We start from the raw sequence: 24,693 nt of genomic DNA, 5'->3' as shown, positions 1-24,693 counted from the left end.
AAAGTCAAAATGAGCCTGGTATGCTTGGGAACAGTGAGAGATTCTGTGGTTCATATTTTATATGAAACATAAAATACATATGTTTCTGGGGACAGACAACTGAGGGTGGAGACACAGGAGAGATGGGAAGAGAAGTGGGAGGTGAGCTGGATCTTTATTAATAACAAGTAAAGGAGCCTGGCCTTCATTCTACAGAAAGAAGAGACCAGTTAAATCTTTAGGCAGGCGAATGACAGACGTTTTATTAAGAAAGAAGCAAGATGTTGTGTGGACTGATTGTTTACTGGATTAGTGTTAGTGAGATCTGACTGGAAGCATTTGCAATAACCTAGGCAAGAATTAGTAAAGGTCTGAATTAATGTTGGGGCAGGTGAGTGAGAGGAGATAGACTCAAGGACCATTTTATTTAGTGACCGATAATATGTGGGAAATGAGAAAAACATAAGAATCCAGGTGACTCTAAAGCTTTTAGGTGAGGATATCAGGTGTGTGGTGATGCCAACCACTGAAGTAAGGTTTATACAGCCTGGCTTGCGGGTGGGAGGAGAGCAGAGCTATTAGTTTGCTTGGCCAGGTTAAGTTCGAAATCCTTTGGGTCATCAGGTTCAGTTGTCCAATACCAGGTTCAGTTGTCCACCAGGTTGAGATATCCACATTCACCTGCAGCTCGGGAGAGACATTAGGGTTAGAAATAGAGAGTTACAGAAACCTTGAAAGAGAATGAGGTTACCTAGGAAAGTCATGTAGCATAAAGAAACAGAGAAAAGGATCATAGTCAAAGTTCTTATTATAATGGACAATCTGGTTCTCATCACAGCTTTAAAATTACCTTGAAGGTAGCTGCAAGCCATTTGCTATTACGGGCATTCAATTTTGTGAATGTTTTTGAGCAAACTTCTTTTTTTCATCTTTGAGGATGATGAGATATGGCTGTAGTAAGTTTACTACAGAACAACTGTAGTAAATGTTCAATTTTTCTTTTGAATTTTCTGCTGTGGAACACTCATCTGCCTTTTGCGCAAATCAAAGATATGCAAAAGGAAAGAAAGAAAAGTATGCATTCTATTAAATAAGCACAAGTTTAAGGTAGCTACTGGGCACACTATATGTATACTGTCCAAAAGGTACCTGCCATTCTATGTAGTTCTATAGCCTTCCAGCACTTGCTAGCATGAAAGCTACTGTCCTATGACAGTTTGAATGGCAGCTAGACAAGTGCACAATCAAGACTTTCTTATAGTTCTTTTTGTCCTTAGAATATATTTCGTCATGTGTACACAAGGTTCTATGCTAAAAAGTTGCTGAGAATAATTCTTTTTTTCTCTCTTTTATTCAACCATATTATCAAGTTGATGGGCATTAAGTCTCATTTGTTTCTGGTTAAATTGAATTTTGATAGCTTTTTGTCCTGTTGATTGAATTTTACTTCTTGAATATGTGAAGCAGTAATGTGCTTTAAAAGGCAAAACTGTGTTTCAAAAGTATTATCAAAGAGGTCTCATTTGCTTCTCTATCCTTTTCCCCCAATCTCACCTACTTCCTCTAGGTAAACAAAATCACTGGTTTTAAAATTGTTTTCTCTTTATTTTTGCAACAGTTAAAATATGTTCACACACTTACATACTTTTTTTGCACAAAATATATCATTCTGTACATACTCTTTTTGTATCTTACATTTTCCACTTAAGAATATATCATGAAAATATTCCCTTCATAGAGATGTTTTTCATTCCTTTTAACAACTACCTAGTACTCCATTGTGTCTATGGACTAAGTTTTATTTAACATCTCCTATATATGGTCACGTAAGTGGCCTCCACTATTTTGCTATTACAAATAATGCCAAAGTGAATAATCTTAGGCACAGATTTTTGCTATTGTTGAGATGTAGCTTCAGGGATAGAGTTGCTGGTCAAAAAGCAGTTCTGTTGGTTTTTGTCACATTATCTTCTATAGGAATTGTACCATTTTAGGCTTTCATCAGCAATTTCTGAAAAGGCCTATTCCTCTGTAGTCTCACCTACAAAATATGTTAGCAAACTTTTGAATTTTTTGCCAGTTTGATTGTTGAGAAATGTCACTTCTCTGATTAAGTGTGATGTTTAGCATCTTCTATTGGGAGTCTTTGGTTAATACTTCTCCTCTACTCTCACTCATATCATTCCTTCTTCTCAACCCTCTGTGTGTGTGTGTGTGTGTGTGTGTGTGTGTGCCTGCAGCCTAATTTCAGAGGTTATGAATCCTGTGGATGAATTAGATCTTAAAACCTTTATTTTTATTTTTTAATTTTCAGCCTAGGCTCTGTCATCCAAAGAATCTTTATTTTAAACTTGAAACTGAAGCCTCTAAAACACATGTAGTGGCAAATGTAATACCAGAACCCAGATGTTCTAATTTGCTTTCCCATTAAACTATTAACTCACACTCAATCCCTCTTTTTTTCAGACTAGGACAAAAGGCCTTTTCTGATTATAGAACATATTTGAAAAATACCTAGCAAAGTACCTACCTCATAGAAGGTACTTAAATATATTTTGAACTGTATTGCAGCATTAATTAAATCTGGAATTAAGTGCAAACAAGCACTTTTAAAACATTTAGAGCCAGACCTTGTGGTCGAGCTCTAAGACGTCTCACCCAAGTTCTTACTTAAGGAAAGGTGTATAGTGACACTAAGGTTCTAATTGTTGCTTCAGAAATTCAGCGAACGAGCAGTTGTTATGAGTAATCAATCACAATGAAATTAAAAAGTGGCCTTATATATTCCAAATATGTTCAAAACTAAATATGCCCATTATTGATAATACTCATTGCTTCTTAATAATATATTAGTATATGTATTTTTTGAAAAGCACAATATCTTTATCAGGTTTTACTTGTTTGCTTTTATTCCATGTGTGCCTTAGTCAAGCAACCAATGCAAAACTTTGTAAAACTTTAGGTTGCTTTCTTGGACCCAAGAATAAATCCAGTCTTGTCCAAGTCTTCTTCAATGTATGGTCATGCATACATCTAAGGTATATTATTTTTCAGGCAGTAGTGGAAGCCAAGAAGTTAATACTGGGAGGACTTGAAAAAGCAGGGAAAAAAGAGGATACTACAATGTATCTGCTGGCTCTGAAGAATGCCCTGCTTCCAGAAGGCATCCCACTTCTTCTGAAGTATGCAGAAGCAGGAGAAGGGCACATCAGCCACCTCGCTACCACTACTCTCCAGAGATATGATCTCCCTTTCATAACTGATGAGGTAAAATCTCCAAGAATATTTGCAACGTGAACAGAAGGAAAAAAAGCATGTCTGAATATGAGTCAAATGCAAATTCCTCTCAAGTCATTCTATATTTTCCCCAAATAGTCTTTCTCCTGCTTAAAAATAACTCTTAAATTGCATTTGAGGCTATTCTAAATATCCTTATAGGATAACGTTCTATATCCAGAAGCATAAATATTGAAGCATATTCTCTTATTTTAAGAAACAAATTCTTTTTTGAAATATATTTACTTTTATAAGTTTTAAGATGCTGTTACATTTTTCAATACTGAAATATCCTGGTTCAAGTATAACTTTGTCATTACAACTACATTTTTCAGGAAGCCATCTAAATTAAACTTTTGTTAGGGCAGAGAATGTGTATAAATCTCAAGATAAACCATCTGCCAAGAATGGTGTTTCCAGTTTGTAGCTAAGCACCTTCCCACCAGTTTTGTGTTGAAGTTGGTGGCTGCAAATCATAATGGTTAGGGGTATAGGCTTTTGAGAAAGACAGACCTACATGTAAACTCTGGCTCTGTCATTCCCTGGTTGTTTGCTCTTATGTGACTTATTTGATATCTACATATCTGAGAGCAAAGCCAAGATTTGAGGGAGTTAGTAAAAAATAAAGGAAAATGGAATTAAAGAAGTATTTGTAAATGCTTAGTATAGATTCTTACACATTGCATGTCGTTAGGCAGTTCTAATAATCAATGAAATTACTTGTTGCTATGAAATGCCATTATTTTGGCACATTTGCTTTGATGTTAATATTTTGTTTAGAAAACAAGAGGATCCTAATGTAATCTACAGACTTTGGATAATAATGAAGAGCCAGGTAGGGTTATTGAATGTAAGAGATGTACCACTGAAGTGCAGGTTGTTGATAGAAGGGGAGATTGCGTGTGTGTAGGGTTAGAAGCTGTGTGGGAACTCTCTGTACTTTCCACTCAATTTTGCTGTGAACCTAAAACTGCCCTTTAAAAAGTCTCTTAATTAAAAAAGAGAGAGATGGGAAGATTGTGAGGTACTTCATTGTAAGAAAACTTCATATAACTACCTCTCTCCAGAGCCCCATTGCCATGTAGTAGCCTTAAAATTTTGTATTAGTTAGGTAACACCAGGTTATGCTGCAATAACAAATGTCCCTCAAAAATCTCAGCAGTTTATTAAAAGTTTATTTCTCATGCTATGCCTAATGTGAATAAGGAAATACGTGGTCTGAAGTTCACTAGTCATAGAAGAAAGAGATGGAGAAAGCATACCAGCTCTTAACGGCCTCAGCCTAGAAGTGACTCACATAGATTCTGCTCATGGCCCATTAGCCAGAACTAGTCACATATCCCCCACCAAATCACAAAGAAACCTGGGAAATATAGTAACACATGTATATTTTTATGAACACTCACTTTTCCTGCTGAAATATCCATTTTAAAAATCTGGATGTGAACTAAGTTTGAACATCTTGCAAACAGGTGAAGAAGACCTTGAACAGAATATACCACCAAAACCATAAAGTTCATGAAAAGACTGTGCGCACTACTGCAGCTGCTATTATTTTAAATAACAATCCATCGTACATGGAAGTCAAGAACATCCTGCTCTCTATTGGGGAGCTTCCACAAGAAATGAATAAATATATGCTCTCCATTGTTCAAGACATCCTACGTTTTGAAATACCTGCAAGGTATAATATATTGCACATGTGCCTCTGTGTATTCAAGCTTATTTGTGTGATCATGTGGTACACAAGTAGCTAATAATAATGATATGGTCATTCTACAGGGTTACATTGCATAAAACCAAACAGTGCCAAATTTCCCATAAGAGGGCTATTCAGTGGACCTGATGAAACTACTTCACTTTGGCTCTATGAGTCCATGAGTGGGAACTCTAGGTATAATTTTGACTAGGGATGTCTTGTTCAGTCTGGGAAATGTGTATTGCTAAATGTTCTAAAAGCTAACTATATTTTCAACAGGAGTTTTTAAATAAATAGTATAACAAAACAACATAAATTCTTACCAAATGGTTTTTCATTGTAACATTTCAAATGTTAGGAATTTTTGAAGCCTCATTTATCACAGATCAAATAGATTTCCCATTTAAGTTTAAAATCTTAGGCATGTCCCACATTTTAGGATGATTCAAAGTTTAAAGAGTGCAATCAGTAGACTTCATCACTCTATTACTCTTTCTGAATTAATTTCCTTCTAGTTCCCAAGTCTCTCCTCCCATATCCAAAGTGGAGCCCCCAAGGTGCCTCCTCCCTGGAATTAGAGGGTCAGAGAAGGAAGTTTCATTTTTCCTGAGTTACATGTAGAATGCTACCCCCAGGAAGGATCAAATTTAAGCATTCACCATGGAAAAAGAAAATAGAGATCAGGAGGCTAGAAAATAAAGAGAAAGAAAATGGAAAAAGAGAGCATTAAGAGGTTGAAAGAAAGAGAAACAAGGACTAAGAAGTCTGAAGGAAGATATAAGAAACAGGTGTGAGTGGAACAGAGATAAGAGCAGGACATTCAGGAAAGAGGAAGGGAGCAGGTGAGCGAGTGAGAAAAGAAGCCAGGTCTCTCTCCAGCCATGTATTTCTAGTTGAATATATTTAGCTTCTCCCTCTACCTCTATTTTTTTGCTTGCTTTTATGAGAACCTGTGGAGGAGATCCTGGGTGTACTTGCTGCCTTTATCTTGTGGCATATCCCTAACCTTTCAGGGAACTGGAAAGAGGAGACAGTGGGGTAGAGAGCAGCCTACGAATTGTGAGGAAGGTATCACCAACATTATGGGTCAGTCTCAGAACCAAAAACATTACAGTGGGGAGGAACAGTAAAGGCTCCTTTGCTTGGTATCTCTCTGTAGAACTATAGTCTCCCAGCAGGTGGTATTCACACTTTGCCATCTTTGAGGGAACTTGTGCCAGTGTTATTCAGAGACTCTTACCATTATGTCTTTGTTTAACCTGAAATCTTCCTGTTGGCTCTGGTTTTATCCCAGGAGCAAAACAAAATACATCTAATCATTTATCCACAAGAAGAACCTTTGAATATTTGAGGACAGCTGCCATGACATTCCTTATCTTTGCTTGTCTAGGTAAAATCTTATAACCTAGCGATATTGGAGGGGAAACCTCTCAGGATGCCATTCCCTCCCCTCAATTATTTTCTACCTGAGACCTAGGTCCATATTTCTTTAGTTTATTATTTTGATGTTTTGCTATGTTGTCATGATGTTACTATTACTTATGTGATTAGTGTTATGTAATCAGAAATGAAAACATCTTAACACGGATTACTTAGACAAGATAGAGGCATGGGGTAAGCATTAAGACTTACTCCAGAGGAAACAATGGTTCCTATATAGGTTTTACTGAGCTGATTCTGTAACTGAAAACTTCACATATATAGAAGAAATACTGGAAGTGCACTGTTATATGTCATTAGTGAGAGACTATTCGAGAATGCAGAAAAATATTTAAAGAAATATTGTGCAATCTCCTCAGTTTGGTATGATTTTCCTTTAAATGTAGGCACTATTTAACCATAAAACCATGACAAATCAAAGAATATGTGTTTGCCATGCCTGAAATGTGTCTACCAGTCAACCTAAGCCACCACAAAGCTGGACACCATTGCTTTGCTGTCATTTTGATACTAAACTAAATTTCAAATATTTGAGTAATGAAGAGGCTAGCCCTAAGATGCTACCATGCCAGCAGGCACCACCCGGGCTCATGGGGAGGCATGAGGAAAATTTGGCTTCCTCTTTTTTCCACTGAGGAATTGTTTTTCCAAAATTTGACTTGGAAAAGTCATTACAATAAATGTGTTTTTTTTTCATATGTTGCAGCAAAATGGTCCGTCGAGTTTTGAAGGAAATGGTCGCTCACAATTATGACCGTTTCTCCAGGAGTGGATCCTCTTCTGCCTACACTGGCTACATAGAACGTATGTACACCAAAAAGAGGTTCTCCTTCCATGCCCCTCAACTTAGCATTGCTGGAACTGCTATTAAATTACAGTTATTGTGTGCCATCAGGTAGTCCCCACTCGGCGTCTACTTACAGCCTAGACATTCTTTACTCGGGTTCTGGCATTCTAAGGAGAAGTAACCTCAACGTCTTTCAGTACATTGGGAAGGCTGGTCTTCACGGCAGCCAGGTAACTCACTTCTCATGGTTTTTGCTTAATAAAGTATGCAAGAAAATAAGGATGAGATAAAATAAAACATATATACTGTTGGTAACACTATAGAATGTATAAGTTAATGTAGCTTCTGTCATATTTTGCCCATGATTCCCTCGTGTGTAAGAGGCTGTATGGCTTATAGTCACTCAGAGAAAGTTTCAAATATGAACTTGAAACTTAAGTAATTTAATTCATTGGACATGCCAAATGTCCATTTCTGTTCTCGAAGGTGCACATATTCACAAAACTGAAATTGTACCAATATTTTATTTTTGTTCACAGATATATTTCTTAGCCTTTCCTCACCCCCAAGTATTTAATTCTAGAATATATTAATTCCTTTTCTGGGTGTTTCTATGAAGAGATTGATTCCCCATAATAAAACCCTTCATAATAGAATATGACTCTCTAAAGAGTCAATCTACATTTCTCTAACACTAGTAGGAGAGAAAAGAATAAGGTGTGGGCATTCAACACCTGGCCGATTTCCATCCTTTTAGTTTTATCCAAATTGAGGTGATGGTCTATAAAGGCTTTCTAATAATGACATGTGCTTTCTTTTTAGTTTTTATGCACATCAAATTATAACCTTGTAAATACAGTCATTTAAGTTTTTTAAATGATCCAATGCTATACAAACTCAATTTTATATCAATATTATATTACTATCCCTTTTGATAGTACTATAGTCGGAATACTATGCCCTTCTATCCTGAGGAATCACCATCTGTTTTCTGTTATGTACTTCAAAATGCGAAATACCCAGAGGTTAAAGGACTGAATATGAAGGACAGAAACTATGTAGGATTCCTATGTGTGGTGGAAATAAGGGTGTGAGCCCCTCATAGTGTTGATTGACTTCTTTTTTTCTGGCTAGGGAGAAGAGTTTGACATGGACTGGTGTGTGTCGTGGCTTAGAGAATAACATGTCCTCACCTAGCAGCAGCCTTAGAATGACTGTCACCACCTTTCCATCTCCTTTTAGATGCTTTGCAAGATAGCTGATGCACTGTATATGACAGTCCTAGAAAGACTAAGAGTCTTTAGAATGACATCATAAAATGGAAAGCTCATGGTCTTCATAGTCAGACAGAAGGGGTATGGGTCCTGCCTCTGACATTTATTAGCTGAGTAAACTTGAGACCGTTTTTTCCCTCATCTGCAAAATGGGTAAAATCATATGTACCTCAAAGAGTAGTTGTGAAAATTAAATGAAAAACAAACACACCTTATATTCAGGTATAGAGGTTTCTGTCTATACCTTATTTTTTGCTTTTAGCTGTTGCAAATATTTGAGGTTTTGGCCCTTTGGAAAGCTCTAGCTGCAGCTGAAAAGCTTCACCAACATTTACAGAGCAGGCAGGGAGCTTGAGTCTTGAACATTATATTGATTTTCTCCAGGTGGTTATTGAAGCCCAAGGACTGGAAGCCTTAATTGCAGCCATCCCTGATGAGGGGGAGGAGAACCTTGACTCCTATGCTGGCATGTCAGCCATCCTCTTTGATGTTCAGCTCAGACCTGTCACTTTTTTCAACGGATATAGTGATTTGATGTCCAAAATGCTGTCAGCATCTGGCGACCCTATCACTGTGGTGAAAGGACTTATTCTGATAATAGATCATTCTCAGGTAATTCATCCAGTCTGTGAGTATTTATTGAGTCCCTAAAATATGCCGGGCACATTTTAAATATTCTTGGAGGATACAAGACAAAATCATGCCCATCTTGGAGCTCATATTCTAAGCACTTTGCCCTCTTGGTATTGTTGCCCTTTCTCCTTTACTGTAGATATGTTACAATTTCATTTATTAGATGATTAAAAAGTGCCTTTAATTTGAGGCAAAGAGAAAATGTTGATGCTAACAGAAAGAATAAAAGTTAGGACACAACAGAGTAGAGCTAGCATTGTCTCCTTGCTTGGCTTTCCTGGCATGAGGGCTTAGGTGATATTTATCCTGAAGGCAGGAGCTGAACTATGTGGCCTTATAAGTTACTGATGACATTTGTAATGACAGCGATGATGAAGATGCATATAGTGCATCATTCTGACCCTGCCAAATTAGTAGAGGCACAAGCAACCACTGTCACCAGCCACATGTTTCATGAAGATTCTTTGCCCAAAATTCTCATGTTTATAAAATCTTAGAAAGGTGTGCTTATGTGTAGGGTATAGGATTACTTTCATTCTCTTAAGCCATATTCTTCAAAATGGTTTTCAATTTTTTGTGGCCCTAAATCTCACAATACTGTACCAAAAAATGACACTACTATCTTTGGTGCAGGAAGATTAATTGGCCAATATACTGTATGATGGAGATGGTCAGGCTAATTAGATTTTCTGAAAAGCAGAAGAAAGTTAATCTGAATAACCTTTAGTTTGAATGTTTGGTGCTTAAAATTTTTCTTTAATGGTTTAATTTATTTTCTGCCTCACTAAGCATAGCAATATAAAAAATGAAATATTTGCTAAATATTTTATAGGTAATCAAAGTGATAACTGTGTACTCTAATCATACTTATTATACTGAGAATATATAAGAAGATTGAAGTAAAAATTTACAGATGATAGGATTGACTTCTGAAGTTTACTTTTTTTGGTTTAATTCATGAATGGGTAATAGCCTAGGTTTGAATTTTGCCTTCATTACCTTCTTGCTATGTGTTCTTGAGCAGTTACTTAACGGCCTTAAACCAAAATTTCCTACTAACAACATGAGGCACCTGGAACAGATAGTCTGAAGATTTTATCAGCTTTGTTGTTTGCCAGATAATGTGAGGATTCTTATTTGTTAGGTTCTGTTTATGAAATAATAGATTTTTAAGGGCTGGAGGATACTTTAGATATTAGATTGTATTAAAACTCCTCTAAAACTTCATTATTTGAGGTTAAACAGTGTTAATTTTCTATCTTTCTTGTTCCTCATATCAGCTTAGGATGACTGTATATAACAAAAACAAACAAACAAACAAAAAACAATTTAGAGTGGCCTAATTAAATAGTTTGATTTTTATAGTGTAACAAACATTTGGAGGTAGGTGGTCCAGGGTTAATATGGAAACCTTAAGATATCATCAGAATCCAAGCTGTCTTCCCTCAGCTCAGCCATTCTTACCTGTGGCTTTTGACCTCATGCTTGTCACCTTCTGATTATCAGATGGTTGCTCCACTTCCAGCACCACTTCCTCATTCCAAGATGAAAAATGGGAAGGACAAGGGGTCACAGAGTCTGACTCTTTTTTCAAGAACATTTTTGGAAACCTGTCTAGGTTATGGACCAAAACGGTGTTACACGGCTATCTCTAGCTGAAAGGGCAGCTTGTGAACATAGTTTTTCAATGGGTGCATAGACAGTCTGAACAAAATTGTTTCTGTCAATACAAATGTAGAAAGGACAAATAGCAGTACCTGTGGTATCCCTTAATCCTCAAGTCACACATGAAAAAAACAGTTGTCAAATTATTTCAGAATTTTACATCGCACAATTCCAGTTTTAATGAAAGAATCATCTAAAAGGCAGCATAATACTGTAAAAATAATCCACGTTTTAAGACACAGAGGACAGCTCAACACTACCTGTATGTGCTTCACTACCCATGAACAATGCCTGAGGATTTGAATTGGGGTGTAAAACCACAAGGAGTAATCTAGACGTGGGTCAGCAAACTTGTTCTATAAAGGGTACAAAGTAAATATTTTAGGCTTTGCAGGCCACATGACCGCTGTTGCAGCCACTCAGTTCTGTTACTGTAGAGTGAAGACAGCTGTCAGCAATACATTAACAAATGAGTATGGCTGTGTTCCAATAAAATTATATTTACAAAAATAGCCAGTGGGCCAGACTTGCCTGCTGGTCATAGTTTGCCAATCACTGATCTAGATTATCTTGTACAGTTTTTCTATTCACTAAGCTAGGGCAGCTAAGGTAAGGCATATTCTGTGAGAAAGATTGTCCCTTAGCTATTAAACATAGCCCAATGTCTGTGTGTCAGGTTGGAGTATTTGGCAGATCTGAGATTATCATACAAATTGAGTTGTCTGAGGCCCCCAGCTCTGCAGAGCACTCCAGTAATGCCATCCTAGCTTCAGAGGCACATACCACTCTAGGTCAAGTGCTGACACTAAAGGAAATGTTGGCAGTGGGTGGCCCATCACAGCCATCAGGACAGGTGGAATTGCTCTGTGCTTGCTCACACTTTCTCTCTTCAGCTAATTGGATTACCCTTCAGAGAAAGGTGTCTGATAAAGTCAGTTTAATAAGGGGATCCTCTTTAGCTACTAAAGAATATATTTCCCTAAATGGAAGCAACAGGATGAGTTATCAGAACGTCAGCATCTGAGCTATAAGAAACACTTGTGGGACCAAGAGGATCAAAGCAGTCACATTTGCTACAAATACAAAGTTCTAATGTCTTTTTCCTCTGGTTCATAAGAAAAAAATCCAAATAAATGTATACTCTGGGCCAAACAAGGACATAAACCTATGCTCTCTTTTTTTGCAATGTTTCTTAGAACAGGCTTTCTTGTGCACCAGGAGGCAAAAGAGAGTTATGAGTTTGTGATAGCCATGAATATTAGTAGAAAAGTTTTCACCCAGGTCAGATGCAGTGGCTCATGCCTGAAATCCAGCACTTTGGGTGGCCAAGGTAGGTAGATCCCTTTAGCTCAGAAGTTTGAGACCAGTCTGGGCAACATGGTGAAACCCCAGATCTACAAAAAATAAAAATATTAGCTGGGCATGGCGGGCTATGCCTGCAGTCCCAGCTACTCAGGAGGCTGAGGTGGGGGGTGGGAGGATTGCTTGAGCCCAAGAGTTGAGGCTGCTGTGACCCATGATCACCACTGCACTCCAGCCTGGGTGACAGAGCAAGACCTCATCTCAAAGAAAGAAAGAAAAAGTCTTCACCCTAGAGACAGTCGGAGTATTTATTCTGGCTCCATGTGTAACCTCTGAGCCTGGTTTTTCCTTTCAATCTTAAAATATAATGCCTACCATGGAAGATTGGTATGAAGATTAAATGAGACACCAAAGCTTTGTAGAGCTTTGGGCACACAGTAGGTGCTTAAAACCTGTTAGTTACATATACTTCATACTGCTTAAAAATTAGCACCATATGGCCTAGTCCTTTTCAACAAAGAAAGAGTGCTTTGTTTTTCTACAGGGGTCAGTGGTTTATCTTTATAAGGGGATCCAAGAAAATTCCTCTTTGCACATAGGCATTCTTCTATTGTCCCTTTGTGTAAAAAAAGTGGAATTTTCCCAGAAATCGAAGGCATATCTCATAACCCACCTCGCAATGGAAATGCTCTCTCCCCATAAAAGGTATGTTATCTAACAGCCATGAAATGATCTTTTCTATGGCACTTGGTGTATTTTGCCTTCCACTTAATAGATGGTTGGTGGGAAGGCCAAGGTCCTCATCACAGGTCTCTGCTGGACTGGGTGGATGACCAAGATTATAATTTTCAAATTAGGGAGAGAGAAAAAGATGCAAAGAAAGAAATACTTCTCAGGCAGGGCACACCATAGCTTTCATTTGGGAACAAACATGTTTGCAATGGACATACAGAACTCTCATGTTATGGTCCTGTAGTTCACAGGCATGGGTGAAAAAGTGAGCATGACTGTTATGGTTTCCTCAGGATAGTTTGTGTCCATCACATTAGTTGTAATGCCTGAGACAACCCCTTCATCCCATATATTTTGTTCTATACCAAATATCTCTTTAAGTGCCATTAGGGCTATCTCCTAACGTGTCCTGAGCATGGCACTGAGAATCTCATGCTTCCATCAGAGTGTCCTTCAGACTGAAAGTAGCTTCATGCTACAACTGTAATTTTTTAGTACAACCCAGGAAGTCCTTGGCCTAGGATTTCCTGTTACCTTTTTTTTGGAAAATGGAGAGAACTCAGGGAGATCAACACAATCCTTTCTAGAAAGTGAAATCATGGCAGTTATAGTTGGCAAATGCTTGGCTTGTTTGGTCTGAGTAGGGCAGTTACATAAAGAAGTTAGTCATCCTGTTGGTTGCCAGGAATTTAAGATCTTTGGAGGAATATCAAAATTAAGGATACTGAGTCTTTTCTCCAGAATCATTATCACTTCCAACGATGTCCCCAGGCAATCTGATTCCAATCCAGCTAAAAAGTTTTCTGCTAACATCATCTCAACTACTGTACATGAAAAAAATGCAAGACTTAAAAGCTAAATGCAGCAAACAGCACAAAACAATGGGTTTCAGACAACCACAAAATTGCTCAGGATGGCTATGTTTGTAAATAATTATTATCCCTCTGAAAAATGCTACTGAGTTCATGTTGAACTTGACCATTTAAAATGAACTCAGTGTCATTTTAAATGCCAAACAGCAGGATATTAAGGCTTAAATTTCTTTGCCTTCTTTTTCTAGTTGGATGTAGGAAATTCCTGGAACTTGTATACAGTTGGCCTCTCTATAACTGCTGGTTCCTCATCAAATTCAACCAATCTCAGATAAAAATTATTTGAAAAAAAAACCCCAAACAATAAAAGATAGCAACACAACAATAAATATTAATATAATTCTTAAAATACAGCATAATAGCCACATAGTATTTACATTGTAATAGATATTAGAAGTAATCTAGAGATGATTTAAAGTGTATGGGAGGATGGATGTAGGTTACATGAAAATACTGTGCCTTTTTATATAAGGGCCTTGAGCACCCTTGGATTTTGTTATACTCAGGGTTCAGTGAAGGTAGTCCTGTAACCAGTTGCCCTCAGATATTAACATACCAGTTGCCTTCAGATACTAACAGATAACTACACTCCACTATAAGTTTTAAATCTTGTCTTTTATTTTCCACTAAGATGCAGTTGACTCTATTTGACACAGTATATGAGTAGAGAAGTGCTGAAGGACATCAGGAGATTACCTGGTCCAAACTTCCTCCCCTTACTTCCTTGGACAAAAAGCCACAGTTAGATGTCTGATGGAGATGCCTTCATTTTCCTTAGTTCATAAGTTTCCAAATTTAGGTGCATCAGAATCCTACAAAAGCTTGTTGAAACATAGATTGTTAGACCCCATTCTCAGAGTTTCTAATTTAGTAGATATGAAGGGGAGCTGATAAATCGGTATTTCATACCAGGTGATGTTGATGATGGTCCTTAAAGGAACACACTTTGAGAACCACTGTTCCTTTCAAAGTGTAGCAATGATCGAAGGAAAACACCCTTCTTAATTGGTACTTCATTTAGCAAATCAACAGAGTCTACTTCTGGTGATCAAGATTAGGATGGCATGTTTCCAAGCCTAGAGAAAGGCTTCAACATCAACACAACTCACATGAAATTATCTACAGCAGGAGGTCAAATGTGCCGTTGGAAAAGGGGTTAACTAAATTGTATGTATTATTTTTATTTTTCCTTCTAGGAACTTCAGTTACAATCTGGACTAAAAGCAAATATAGAGGTCCAGGGTGGTCTAGCTATTGATATTTCAGGTGCAATGGAGTTTAGCTTGTGGTATCGTGAGTCTAAAACCCGAGTGAAAAATAGGTAAGCATTTATGCATTATACTTTTATGAATTACATATAATACTCTATGCAGAGAACTTCAGAGAGATGTTTTGAGAATTAACCTTCTGACTTTTAAAAAAATCTATGCTTTCTATTTGTAATCATTAAATGATACAGTTGGAAGTGATCATGGGAAGTTATTCTGTCCATAGCTTCTTATGAACATGTCAGTATCTAATACAACTCAGCCAAGAATTTCCCTGCTTTTAAAGACATACATAGACAGGCTGCCCTGTGAATCAGATGGTTCATCTTCTTTTGGTGTTCCACCAAGAGAAAAAATTTTACTTTAAAGCAAACTTTCCTCTTCAGTGGGAAAAAATAAAAAGATAATTTCATCTGTGCAGAAACTAAGTTTTAAACATTAGAAGTCCTTAAGTCTTTTCATCAGCATTCCTTTTTCTAAATAAAATACTCTAAGCTCCTTAAATTTTTCTAATCTACCTGTTAGATATAATGAAAGTGTTTTACTCTGAACATAAAACAACGTCTTTGAACCAGTGTAAAGATGAAAATTATTAGTCTTCTGTTTGTTACGGAATTTTTAAAAAGGAAATAAAAATGCAACTTTTTTTTTGCCTTTTTTGATATTTAAAAACACACTGGGGCAAAAGTGAGAAAAGTGATAAAATCTAATTTTTGATTCATTTTGAACTGCAGATGAAGGAACTGAGAACAATCAAACAGTAGCACATTTAATGTGAAGTGTGACCCACAGTGTTACTAAAAGGAACCACAGAATGAAAAACGACACTGGTCATCAAAGGTTTTAGCAATGTGACTTAGGGCTTCCCACATAATCAGTCATTCTTTCACCTCTTTCCAAAGTACATTCTAGACAGAAGTTTCTCCAAATTAAGCCGAATTGAATTTTTACCAAAGAGAAATAAACAGCAACAACAAAAGTAATTTGGATTTTTTTTTTAAGTATACAGTATTCTTTTTGTTTTTAATTGTACTGTAGGTTCTGGGGTACAAAATCTACATGTGCGGATCATGCAGGATTGTTGCAGAGGTACACACATGGCAGTGTGGTTTGCTGCCTCCATCCTCCCGTCACCTACATCTGACATTTCTCCCCATGTTGTCCCTCCCCAACCTAGTATTCTTAAGAAAAATACGGTTATTCATGTCGTAACCAATCTATCTTCCATTTCCACTTGTTCATTTGAAAAAATATCTTTTAAGCCTTTGCTGAATATAGGACATCAGAAAGTACTCTAAGTGATTCAGGGATTAAAACAACCTCTGACCTACTTTTATACTGATCATAATAGCAGCAGGATTTTATTTTGCACAGCAAAAATTAATACCCCTGTCAAAAAAGTATGGGCATGGAACTCTAATTTAATTGTGGAAATAATTTCTCACAATTTGATATAAAGTCCATAATTCAATTAGAGTAGAGGTAAGCCTTCTATTGAAATTATTTATCCTCTTCATTATTATCCAGAGCATATTCCCCAGCCAATGCAATCTGCTTATCCAGTTATCTAGAGCATCATTAAAGGACCCACTGCATTTGTTCCTCCTGGGACCTTCTGTATACATGCCTCGCTGTAAGAATTATTTTTTTGTAACACAATATTTTTTCAAATATCTTGGCAACCAAGGGCTTATGCCTTTAGAGACTCTTTTAAGAAAGTAATGAGATAGAATTAAAATATCTGCCTAGAAGCCAACAGAGAGGTAGTTAACAAAAACTATAAATGTCAATTGTCTTCTTGGTGAGTTTTCACTCCCTTTTAATATAACCTGGGTATTTCTGACCTCCTGAGAGGACTGGGTTCCAAGAATGTTTTAATTTTGGTCTTTGTTATGCCCAAACAAAACAATGTAGTACCTTGAAGACACTCCCCACATTTGCAACTGGAGGCAGCGGAGAGCTCAGGGGAAGGAAGGGCAAACCTTCCCTGCCCAATATCTGAGACTAACCAGGCCCTGGTTACCAGCAGCACTCTAAGCACATCTAGGTCACCTCTGAATCTCTTAAGTGTTTCCTTCCAGTCACCGGCGTCCTAAGTTCAGACCCTATAAAATTATAGCGGTTGATCCAACTCCATTAAATATAATATGAACAGGTTTTTTCTTTTTTTCTCAAATCTTTAGGGTGACTGTGGTAATAACTAGTGACATCACAGTGGACTCCTCTTTCGTGAAAGCTGGCCTGGAAACCAGTACAGAAACAGAAGCAGGCCTGGAGTTTATCTCCACAGTACAGTTTTCTCAGTACCCATTCTTAGTTTGCATGCAGATGGACAAGGATGAGGCTCCATTCAGGTAAGACGCAGCGTTCAGGTCATGTTCCAGGACCATCCTGGGTGCACCAGGAACTTGCATTCAGTTTAGAACGTTCAGTTTCAGAATTAAAAGGAAACAGTAGAAACCCAGTGAAAGATGAATTTTCTTTAAATGAGTAGAAGAATAATTGATAAGGCCCCCCCAAAAAATGTCAGTTCCTAGGATACCAAAAAAAATCGAATGACTGGTTCACTTGATTCTGGAGATAGTATCACATTCTAATCCAGAAATAATTTGTCACGGAAGGAAAGGGCTATGATTTACCAAAGGAGTTGCCACATAGTTTCATTAAAAAAAAATCAGATGCACATTTACTACCTGGTATCTTCCACAATGAACTGCTGGACAGAAGAGTTCAAATAAAACACCTGGCAATCCATTTACCGTCTTTAAGGGCCAAAATGAATTCACAGTTCTTAAGTATTCAGTATAAGAGCAACTTGACCCTGTTTAGGTTTTGGCTCAAGTTTCAGAGTTTGGGATTTTGAATTTTTTTTAAATAATGCTTTTGGTAGAATTTTTAGTGTTTTAAAATACAAAGATATAATTTCCATGTAACTTTTCAAAATTCTCTTCAACCCTAGATCCTAATTTCCATTTATGCTGTGTTATTTGAATTTTGTAACCATTATTTTTAACAGTACCATCACATAGAGCTAGAATGCTTTGGGTCTAAGCAGCACTGCCCCTTTCATAGTAGTTGACATACACGATAAGGGTCATTTCTGTACTTAAAACAGCAAGCCACATCTTACATTATCTCCTTTGATATGTAGGCCAGAATTGAGTACCTTCATTATTTTACTGACATTTCATGATTCATATTAAAAAATACATCGATTACATCAATGACATAAGTGAAAATATGAGTAGATTGCATTTTCACAGAATGAAAGATTGTGCATTATAGTTAAACTATTAAGCTGTCACTAGCTTACATTAACGCATATCTAGAATAAACCTCCACAAATGCATTAAAAAAAAAACCAACATTCTAATGGTTGAAATGCAGTGACCACCAACCCACCCACATGACTAATTGGTTTGGTTCCACATTTCACTTGGGTCAGAGCTCTTGGAATGTTTCTCTGTCTGCATTCTCTGCTTAAATCCAGTTGGACTTGCTTGTTACTCAAAAGGGGAGTGCTCCCAGGTGGGACTTCTGGAATGAAGAGTGAGGCACAGCATGGCCTGCAAAGCTTAACAATATTTCCAAAAAGCTGAAAGGAATTTAGTCTTTCATTCTAGAAAAATATCTGGCAGGACCCCCATATCCCAAGCATTTGAAGTCTTTCTGTTAATATAAAAAGAAATAAGAGTAAAATCACCCATTCATGGAGTAGCCTCTGACACTCATATTCTTTCTCAAATTGCTTCAAAACAGAAACTTCAAGTATACATTGAGTAACTTGACTGGAGAGGCGTAGGGTGACTTAACTGTGTGTGTAATTTTGTTATTGTTGCTCTTGTACAGGCAATTTGAGAAAAAGTATGAAAGGCTGTCCACAGGCAGAGGTTATGTCTCTCAGAGAAGAAAGGAAAGCCTGTTATCAGGATGTGAATTCCCACTCCATCAAGAGAACTCGGACATGTGCAAAGTGGTGTTTGCCCCTCAGCCGGATAGTACTTCCAGTGGATGGTTTTGAAACTGGCCTGTAATATTTTACTTGAATTTGTCTCCTTGAAAGGGATACGATGTGACATGACTAAGTACTTGCTCTCTGAGAGCACGACGTTTACATGTTTACCTGTATTTAAGATTTTTGTAAAAAGCTACAAAAAACTGCAGTTTGATAAAATTTGGGTATATGCAGTATGCTACCCACAGTGTCACTTTGAATCATCATGTGACACTTTCAACAATGTTCTTAGTTTTCTTATACCTCTCAAATCCCATTTGGTACAGTGAAAATAGTTATTCTCTAAGAGGAAACTAGTGTTTGTTAAAAACAAAAACAAAATGATACAAGAACCCAATTTTGTTTCAACAGTTTTTGGATCAATATATATGAGGCCCTTGATAGGGCTTCCTTAAGCATGACGGGAAAACCAAACATGTTGCCTAATCAGAAAAAAAAAAGAAAAGAAAAGAAAGAAAGAAACCTTTTTTTTTTCTTCATTTTTGGAGTTGAGGGCCCGGGGAGAAGGGTTAAGACTTTTAAAACACTTTTGTTAGCCAACTTCAAGAGTTAATATTTATGTTTCTGTTATTGTTAGTTTTATTAAGCCCTAAGATAGAAGGCACATAGAATTAACATCTCATCTTTCTGCTGACCATGTAGTGAGGTTGCTCCAAAGACATTCAGATCTCTACCTCCAACCCTACAAAAATATTAGACTTAGCACAGGGGAATCAGAAAAATGAATTTCAGAAACTCCGTTTGATTCTTCTTTTGCTGTGTCTTTCTGAGACCGTAATGTGGCACACTGTCCTGTAAGGGAACATTCTCATATATTAATCATTTTATCTCTGCCTCACCTTTTGGGGGTGAGAGCTCTAGTTCATTTAACTATAATCTGCACAATAGCCAGGATGACTAAGAGAACATTGTGTCAAGAAACTGTGGATCTGGATTTCCAAAATATGAAATCAAGAAAAGAACATTTTTATTTGTATGAATTAAAAGAGCCATGTTGAACATTCACAAATATTTATTAATAAACAGAAATGGTGATAAACCCAAAACAAATAACAGGTGCTCATTTTCCACTAAACACACACATGTGAAATGAAAGTTTAGCTAGCCCACTATTGGTTGTAAATTGAAAATGAATTTTGATAAAATAAATATGTAGAAATCATAATGAATTCCTTTTGTCTTTTGTTACTTCCAACACTGTATTTCTCATTCCTGCCACATTCTGAGCCTAGACACATACACAGCGGAGCCTCTGCAGCAATATAGGGCAGACCAGGTTCTCTAGATGGGAGCCCAGACCCTTTTGGAAAATGGGCCACTGAAAATACCAGCAGTCAGAACCTCTTAAGGACCTTGAAAAAATGAGCTTGAAAACATGCTATAACCCCAATTTTCATAAAGCTCTGGACTGGCCCCTTTACTGTCATGTTACTAAAAAGGAAGAAAGGAATCAGAAACTAAAGTGGTGGGTGGTACATGGTAGGTGGTAGCATCAGCCTTGGGGAAACCACTCTGTAAAGATGCTGATGCCACAGGTAAAGTGAGTTGGTCTAGGGTACTAAGCTGTGGACACAGGCACTTCAGTCCTGTGAGGTTTAACGAATCACAGCTGCCTCTGCGAAATGTAAAGTAATCATTTACTTAACAGTGATGACTCTGGTGCCCTGAATGTTAGTGTTTTGCTGTTTCCCAATTGTTTACTGGGCTGCTGAGCCAAGTTCTGCCCACCCAGTAGAGAACGGACATTCCTGAGCAACTCTAACATGCTCCAAAGAAACAAGAAAACAGGAGCATAGGACAGTAACTCCTTTGTAGATAAACAAGACAGAAAATGAAGAGGGGGTGTGTGATAGTCCCTGTTTGGAAATAAGATATTGGAGCCAGACAAATAACTTTCAACCACATTTGCAGTCCTCAAATTCTGACCACTTCTTCCTTATAAATGTTAGCATCCAGATGCACTTTGTCTTCTGAAAAGACATCTGTTTGGGAATCGTGTAGTCCCCTAATGTGAATCTCCAGTCCTCTCTCCAGTCTGCTCTTTCCTACAAGCCTTAAAATGATCCTGGCTTCTTTTCTTCTGTGAAGTATTATTGTCATTCCCTGGCTCATGTTGCAGTTCTGCCTGTGACAAGTTGCTCCCTGATTCTCTGAACTGATCACCTTCAAGTAAGTGCTAAAGTTTACACTTACTGAGTGCTTATTATATGCAAGGTATTTTAAAACATTTTTCATACATTAATTTAATCTTCACAACAACTATATTTAACAGGTAGCATTCTTTCTGTATTATAGATCAGCAGTAAGAGAAGTATTATATGAGCCACATAAGTAATTTGGAATTTCTAGTAGCCACATTAAAAATTTAAACAAAAACAGGTGAAATAAACTGTAGTTATACATTTTATTTAACCAATATATCCAAAGTATAGTATCAACATGTAAGTAATAAAAAAATTATTATTAATTTTTTTTTTTTCGAGACGGAGTTTCGCTCTTGTTACCCAGACTGGAGTGCAATGGCACGATCTCAGCTCACCACAACCTCTGCCTCCTGGGTTCAAGCAATTCTCCTGCCTCAGCCTCCTGAGTAGTTGGGACTACAGGTGCGCGCCACCATGCCCAGCTAATTTTTGTATTTTTAGTAGAGACAGGGTTTCACCATGTTGACCAGGATGGTCTCGATCTCTTGACCTCGTGATCCACCCACCTCGGCCTCCCAAAGTGCTGGGATTATAGGCGTGAGCCACCGCGACCGGCCCAAATGGAATGTTTTACTTTTGAGGGGAGGATTAGGTCTTCAAAATGTGGTATATGTCTTATATACAAAGCACATCTCAGTTTGGATGAGCCATATTTCAAGTGTTCAACAGATGCATGTGGCTAGTGGCTGCTGTATTGAGTAGTACAATATGGACGCACAAGACGTTAAATTCGCCCCACAGAAGACACTTTCTGACTTAGAAAGTGAAAGAACGAGGACTCAAGTTTAAGTAGTTTCACCTCAGAACCTGCTCTGTGAACCTGCTATAGAATATTTCCTACATACTTTTAAAGATTTGCTGCTAAAAGAATGCAGACAGTAGGTTATGAAAATGACAAAGCCCACCATAATCAACTTTGGAACGTTTCTATCATTCCAGAAAGAAATCTGTACCCAATAGCTGTTACCTCCAATGTACCCACCTCCCAGCCCTGGGAAATCACTAGCCTACTTTCTGTCTCTATAGATTCATTCTGGACATTTCATATAAATGCAATCATATATACTATGTGGTCTTTTGTGACTGGCTTGTTTCACTTAGCATTGTGTTTTCAAGTTTCATACATGTTGTTGCATGTATGGGCACTTTGTTTTTTATGCTCAAATAATATTGCATTACACCAATATGCCATGTGTTTATCCATTCATTAGTTAATGGACATTTGGTTTGTTTCCACCTTCTGGATATTGTGAATAATTCTGCTATAAACATTTGTGTACAGATATTTCAGTTGGCATATGTTTTCGTTTATGTATACCTAGCAGTAGAATTGATGGATCGAAAGGTAACTCTATATTTAACTTTTTGAGAAGTGTCAGAATTTTCTTCAATGTTACTGAACCATTTTACATTCCCACCAGCAGTGTAAGTGTTCTGATGTTTCCACATTTTCATTAACACTTATTAACATCCTTCTTTTTGATTACAGCCATCCTAGTGGATGTGAAGTTTTCACTATATTTTAAATAAATAAAAAATGTATATGGCTGAGTGTGGCAGCCCACACCTGTAATTCCAGCACTTTGGGAGGCCAAAGTGAGATGATTGCTTGAGGCCAGGAGTTTGAGATCAGCCTGAGCAATATAGAGAGATCCTTGTCTCTACAAAAAAAATTTAAAAAAATTAGCTGGGCATGGTGGCACATGCCTGTAGTCCCAGTTACTCAGGGACTGAGGTGGGAGAATGGCTTGAGCCCAGGATGTTGAGTCTGCAGTGATTCATGATGGTGCCAGTGCACTCCAGCCTGGATGATGGAGCAAGACCCTGTCTCAAAAAAAAAAATTAAGAACTTTATATTTTAGCTCTTAAATTTGTCCATTATGGTTAATTTTTTATATAGTATGAAGTAGGGGGTCAAAATTTATTTATTTGTGTATGGATTTCCCATCATTATTTGTTGAAAAAACAATTCTGTCCCCATTGAATTATTTTGGCATCCACAAACATGAAGGCTCATTTCTGGATTGTTAGTTTTATTCCACTAATCTCTATGTTGATCTTTATGCCAGTACCACACTGCCTTGTTTACTGTTGCTTTGTAGTACGTTTTGTACTTGCCAAGTGTGAGTCTACATATTTTGTTATGTTTAAAGATTGTTTTGATTATTCTGAATCCTGAAATTTTCATATGAATTTTAGGAACAGCCTGTCGATTTCAACACAATCTTAGCTTGGATTCAATTAGAAATTGTGTTGAACCTGGGCATCAAAAATTAATTATATTGTCTCCAGGTCCATGAACATAAAACATCTTTTCACTTAAGCCCATCCTGAATTTCTTTTAACAGTGTTTTGTAATTTTTAGAGTACAAGCTTTGCACTTCTTTTGTTAAATTTGTTTCAATATTTTATTCTTTTTGATGCTATTCTGAATAAATTTTTGATTGCTTGTGGCAAGTATATAAAAATACAGTTTATTTTTGTACAATATATTGCTCATATAAAAAATAAATTATGTTGCAACCCTACTGACCTCATTTAGTCATTCTAATACCTTTTGGTAGTAGATTCCTTAGAATCTCTTATATAAAGAACAATGTCATTTGTGAATAGATATAGTTTTACTTCTTGTTTTCCCATGTGAATGCTTTTATTTTTATTTTCTTGACTAATTGCCCTGGCAAGAACCTCCAGCATAATCTTCAATAGAAGTGGTGAGAGTGGACATAGCAAACATGATAATGCTGGTGAAAAGGGTGGTGGTGGTGACAGCAGTGACAAACACTAATAACTATGGGACATGAAAGGAAGGCCCAAATCATTTGGCAGTAGCTCTAGTTCTATTTCCAGTAAGTAATATACAGTTGTTCCTTGGTATCTGTGGGGGATTCATTCCAGGATCCCTGTAGTTACTAAACTCTGTGGATGCTCAATTCCTTATATAAAATGGCATAATGTTTGTATATAACTTACGCATATGCTCTCATATACTTTAAAGCATGTCTAGATTACTTATAATACCCGATACAACATCTAAACATCACTTCATTCACATGGGTTCAACTTAGTAGTCAGGTGTGGGGCAAATTCAAGGTTTGCTTTTTGAAACTTCACAAAACATTTTTCTGTGTATTTTTGATTCTCAGATAGTTGAATCTATCAACAGATGCAGAACTCATGAATATGAAGTATTGTGAGTTTTGCTGTGCTTGAAAACTAATAAAAGCTTATTTGAACGTTTAAAACACTGCCAGGATAGTCTAGATGCCCAACTGCACAGAGAAGAGATACACAGGTACCTATCCCAGCATTAAGAATATGTTTGAGATTCAGATTGGTTGAAGCTTCAGTATTCCTTGTCAACTTAGTCCTCACCCAGAAGGAAGTAGGGAGAGAAAGGAAATAGGACAGGGAGGTCTGGCTTAGAAATCCAGTTTGACTACCTGCTGGATCTTACACAGGAGTCTCTTCTCTCTAACTCTCCAGACTTGGTGCAGAATGGCATGAAAACCTTTTTCATGTGGCATCCTGGAAGGTGGGAGGCAGA

The 24,693-nt window shown here is 37.2% G+C and overlaps 1 protein-coding gene across 3 annotated transcripts in view; it reads left to right on the top strand.

Moving 5' to 3' along the window:
- The window catches only part of MTTP (microsomal triglyceride transfer protein), a 57,352-nt gene extending 37,251 nt beyond the window's left edge, over positions 1–20,101 (top strand). For all 3 annotated transcript variants that reach the window (XM_078366775.1, XM_078366774.1, XM_078366773.1), the window contains 8 exons: positions 3,034–3,246; positions 4,728–4,939; positions 7,101–7,198; positions 7,290–7,411; positions 8,840–9,067; positions 14,856–14,980; positions 17,111–17,281; positions 18,777–20,101. In XM_078366775.1, coding sequence (XP_078222901.1) covers positions 3,034–3,246; positions 4,728–4,939; positions 7,101–7,198; positions 7,290–7,411; positions 8,840–9,067; positions 14,856–14,980; positions 17,111–17,281; positions 18,777–18,948 — 1,341 coding nt within the window. In that variant the 3' untranslated portion in view covers positions 18,949–20,101. The remainder of the gene's footprint in view (positions 1–3,033; positions 3,247–4,727; positions 4,940–7,100; positions 7,199–7,289; positions 7,412–8,839; positions 9,068–14,855; positions 14,981–17,110; positions 17,282–18,776) is intronic.
- The last annotated feature ends 4,592 nt before the right edge of the window (positions 20,102–24,693 follow it).

Source organism: Callithrix jacchus, chromosome 3 (assembly GCF_049354715.1).
Source record: "Callithrix jacchus isolate 240 chromosome 3, calJac240_pri, whole genome shotgun sequence".
NCBI classification, from domain to species: Eukaryota; Metazoa; Chordata; class Mammalia; order Primates; family Cebidae; genus Callithrix; species Callithrix jacchus.
The sequence above is the reverse complement of the archived record's forward strand: the minus strand, read 5'-3'. Positions and strand labels throughout refer to the sequence as shown.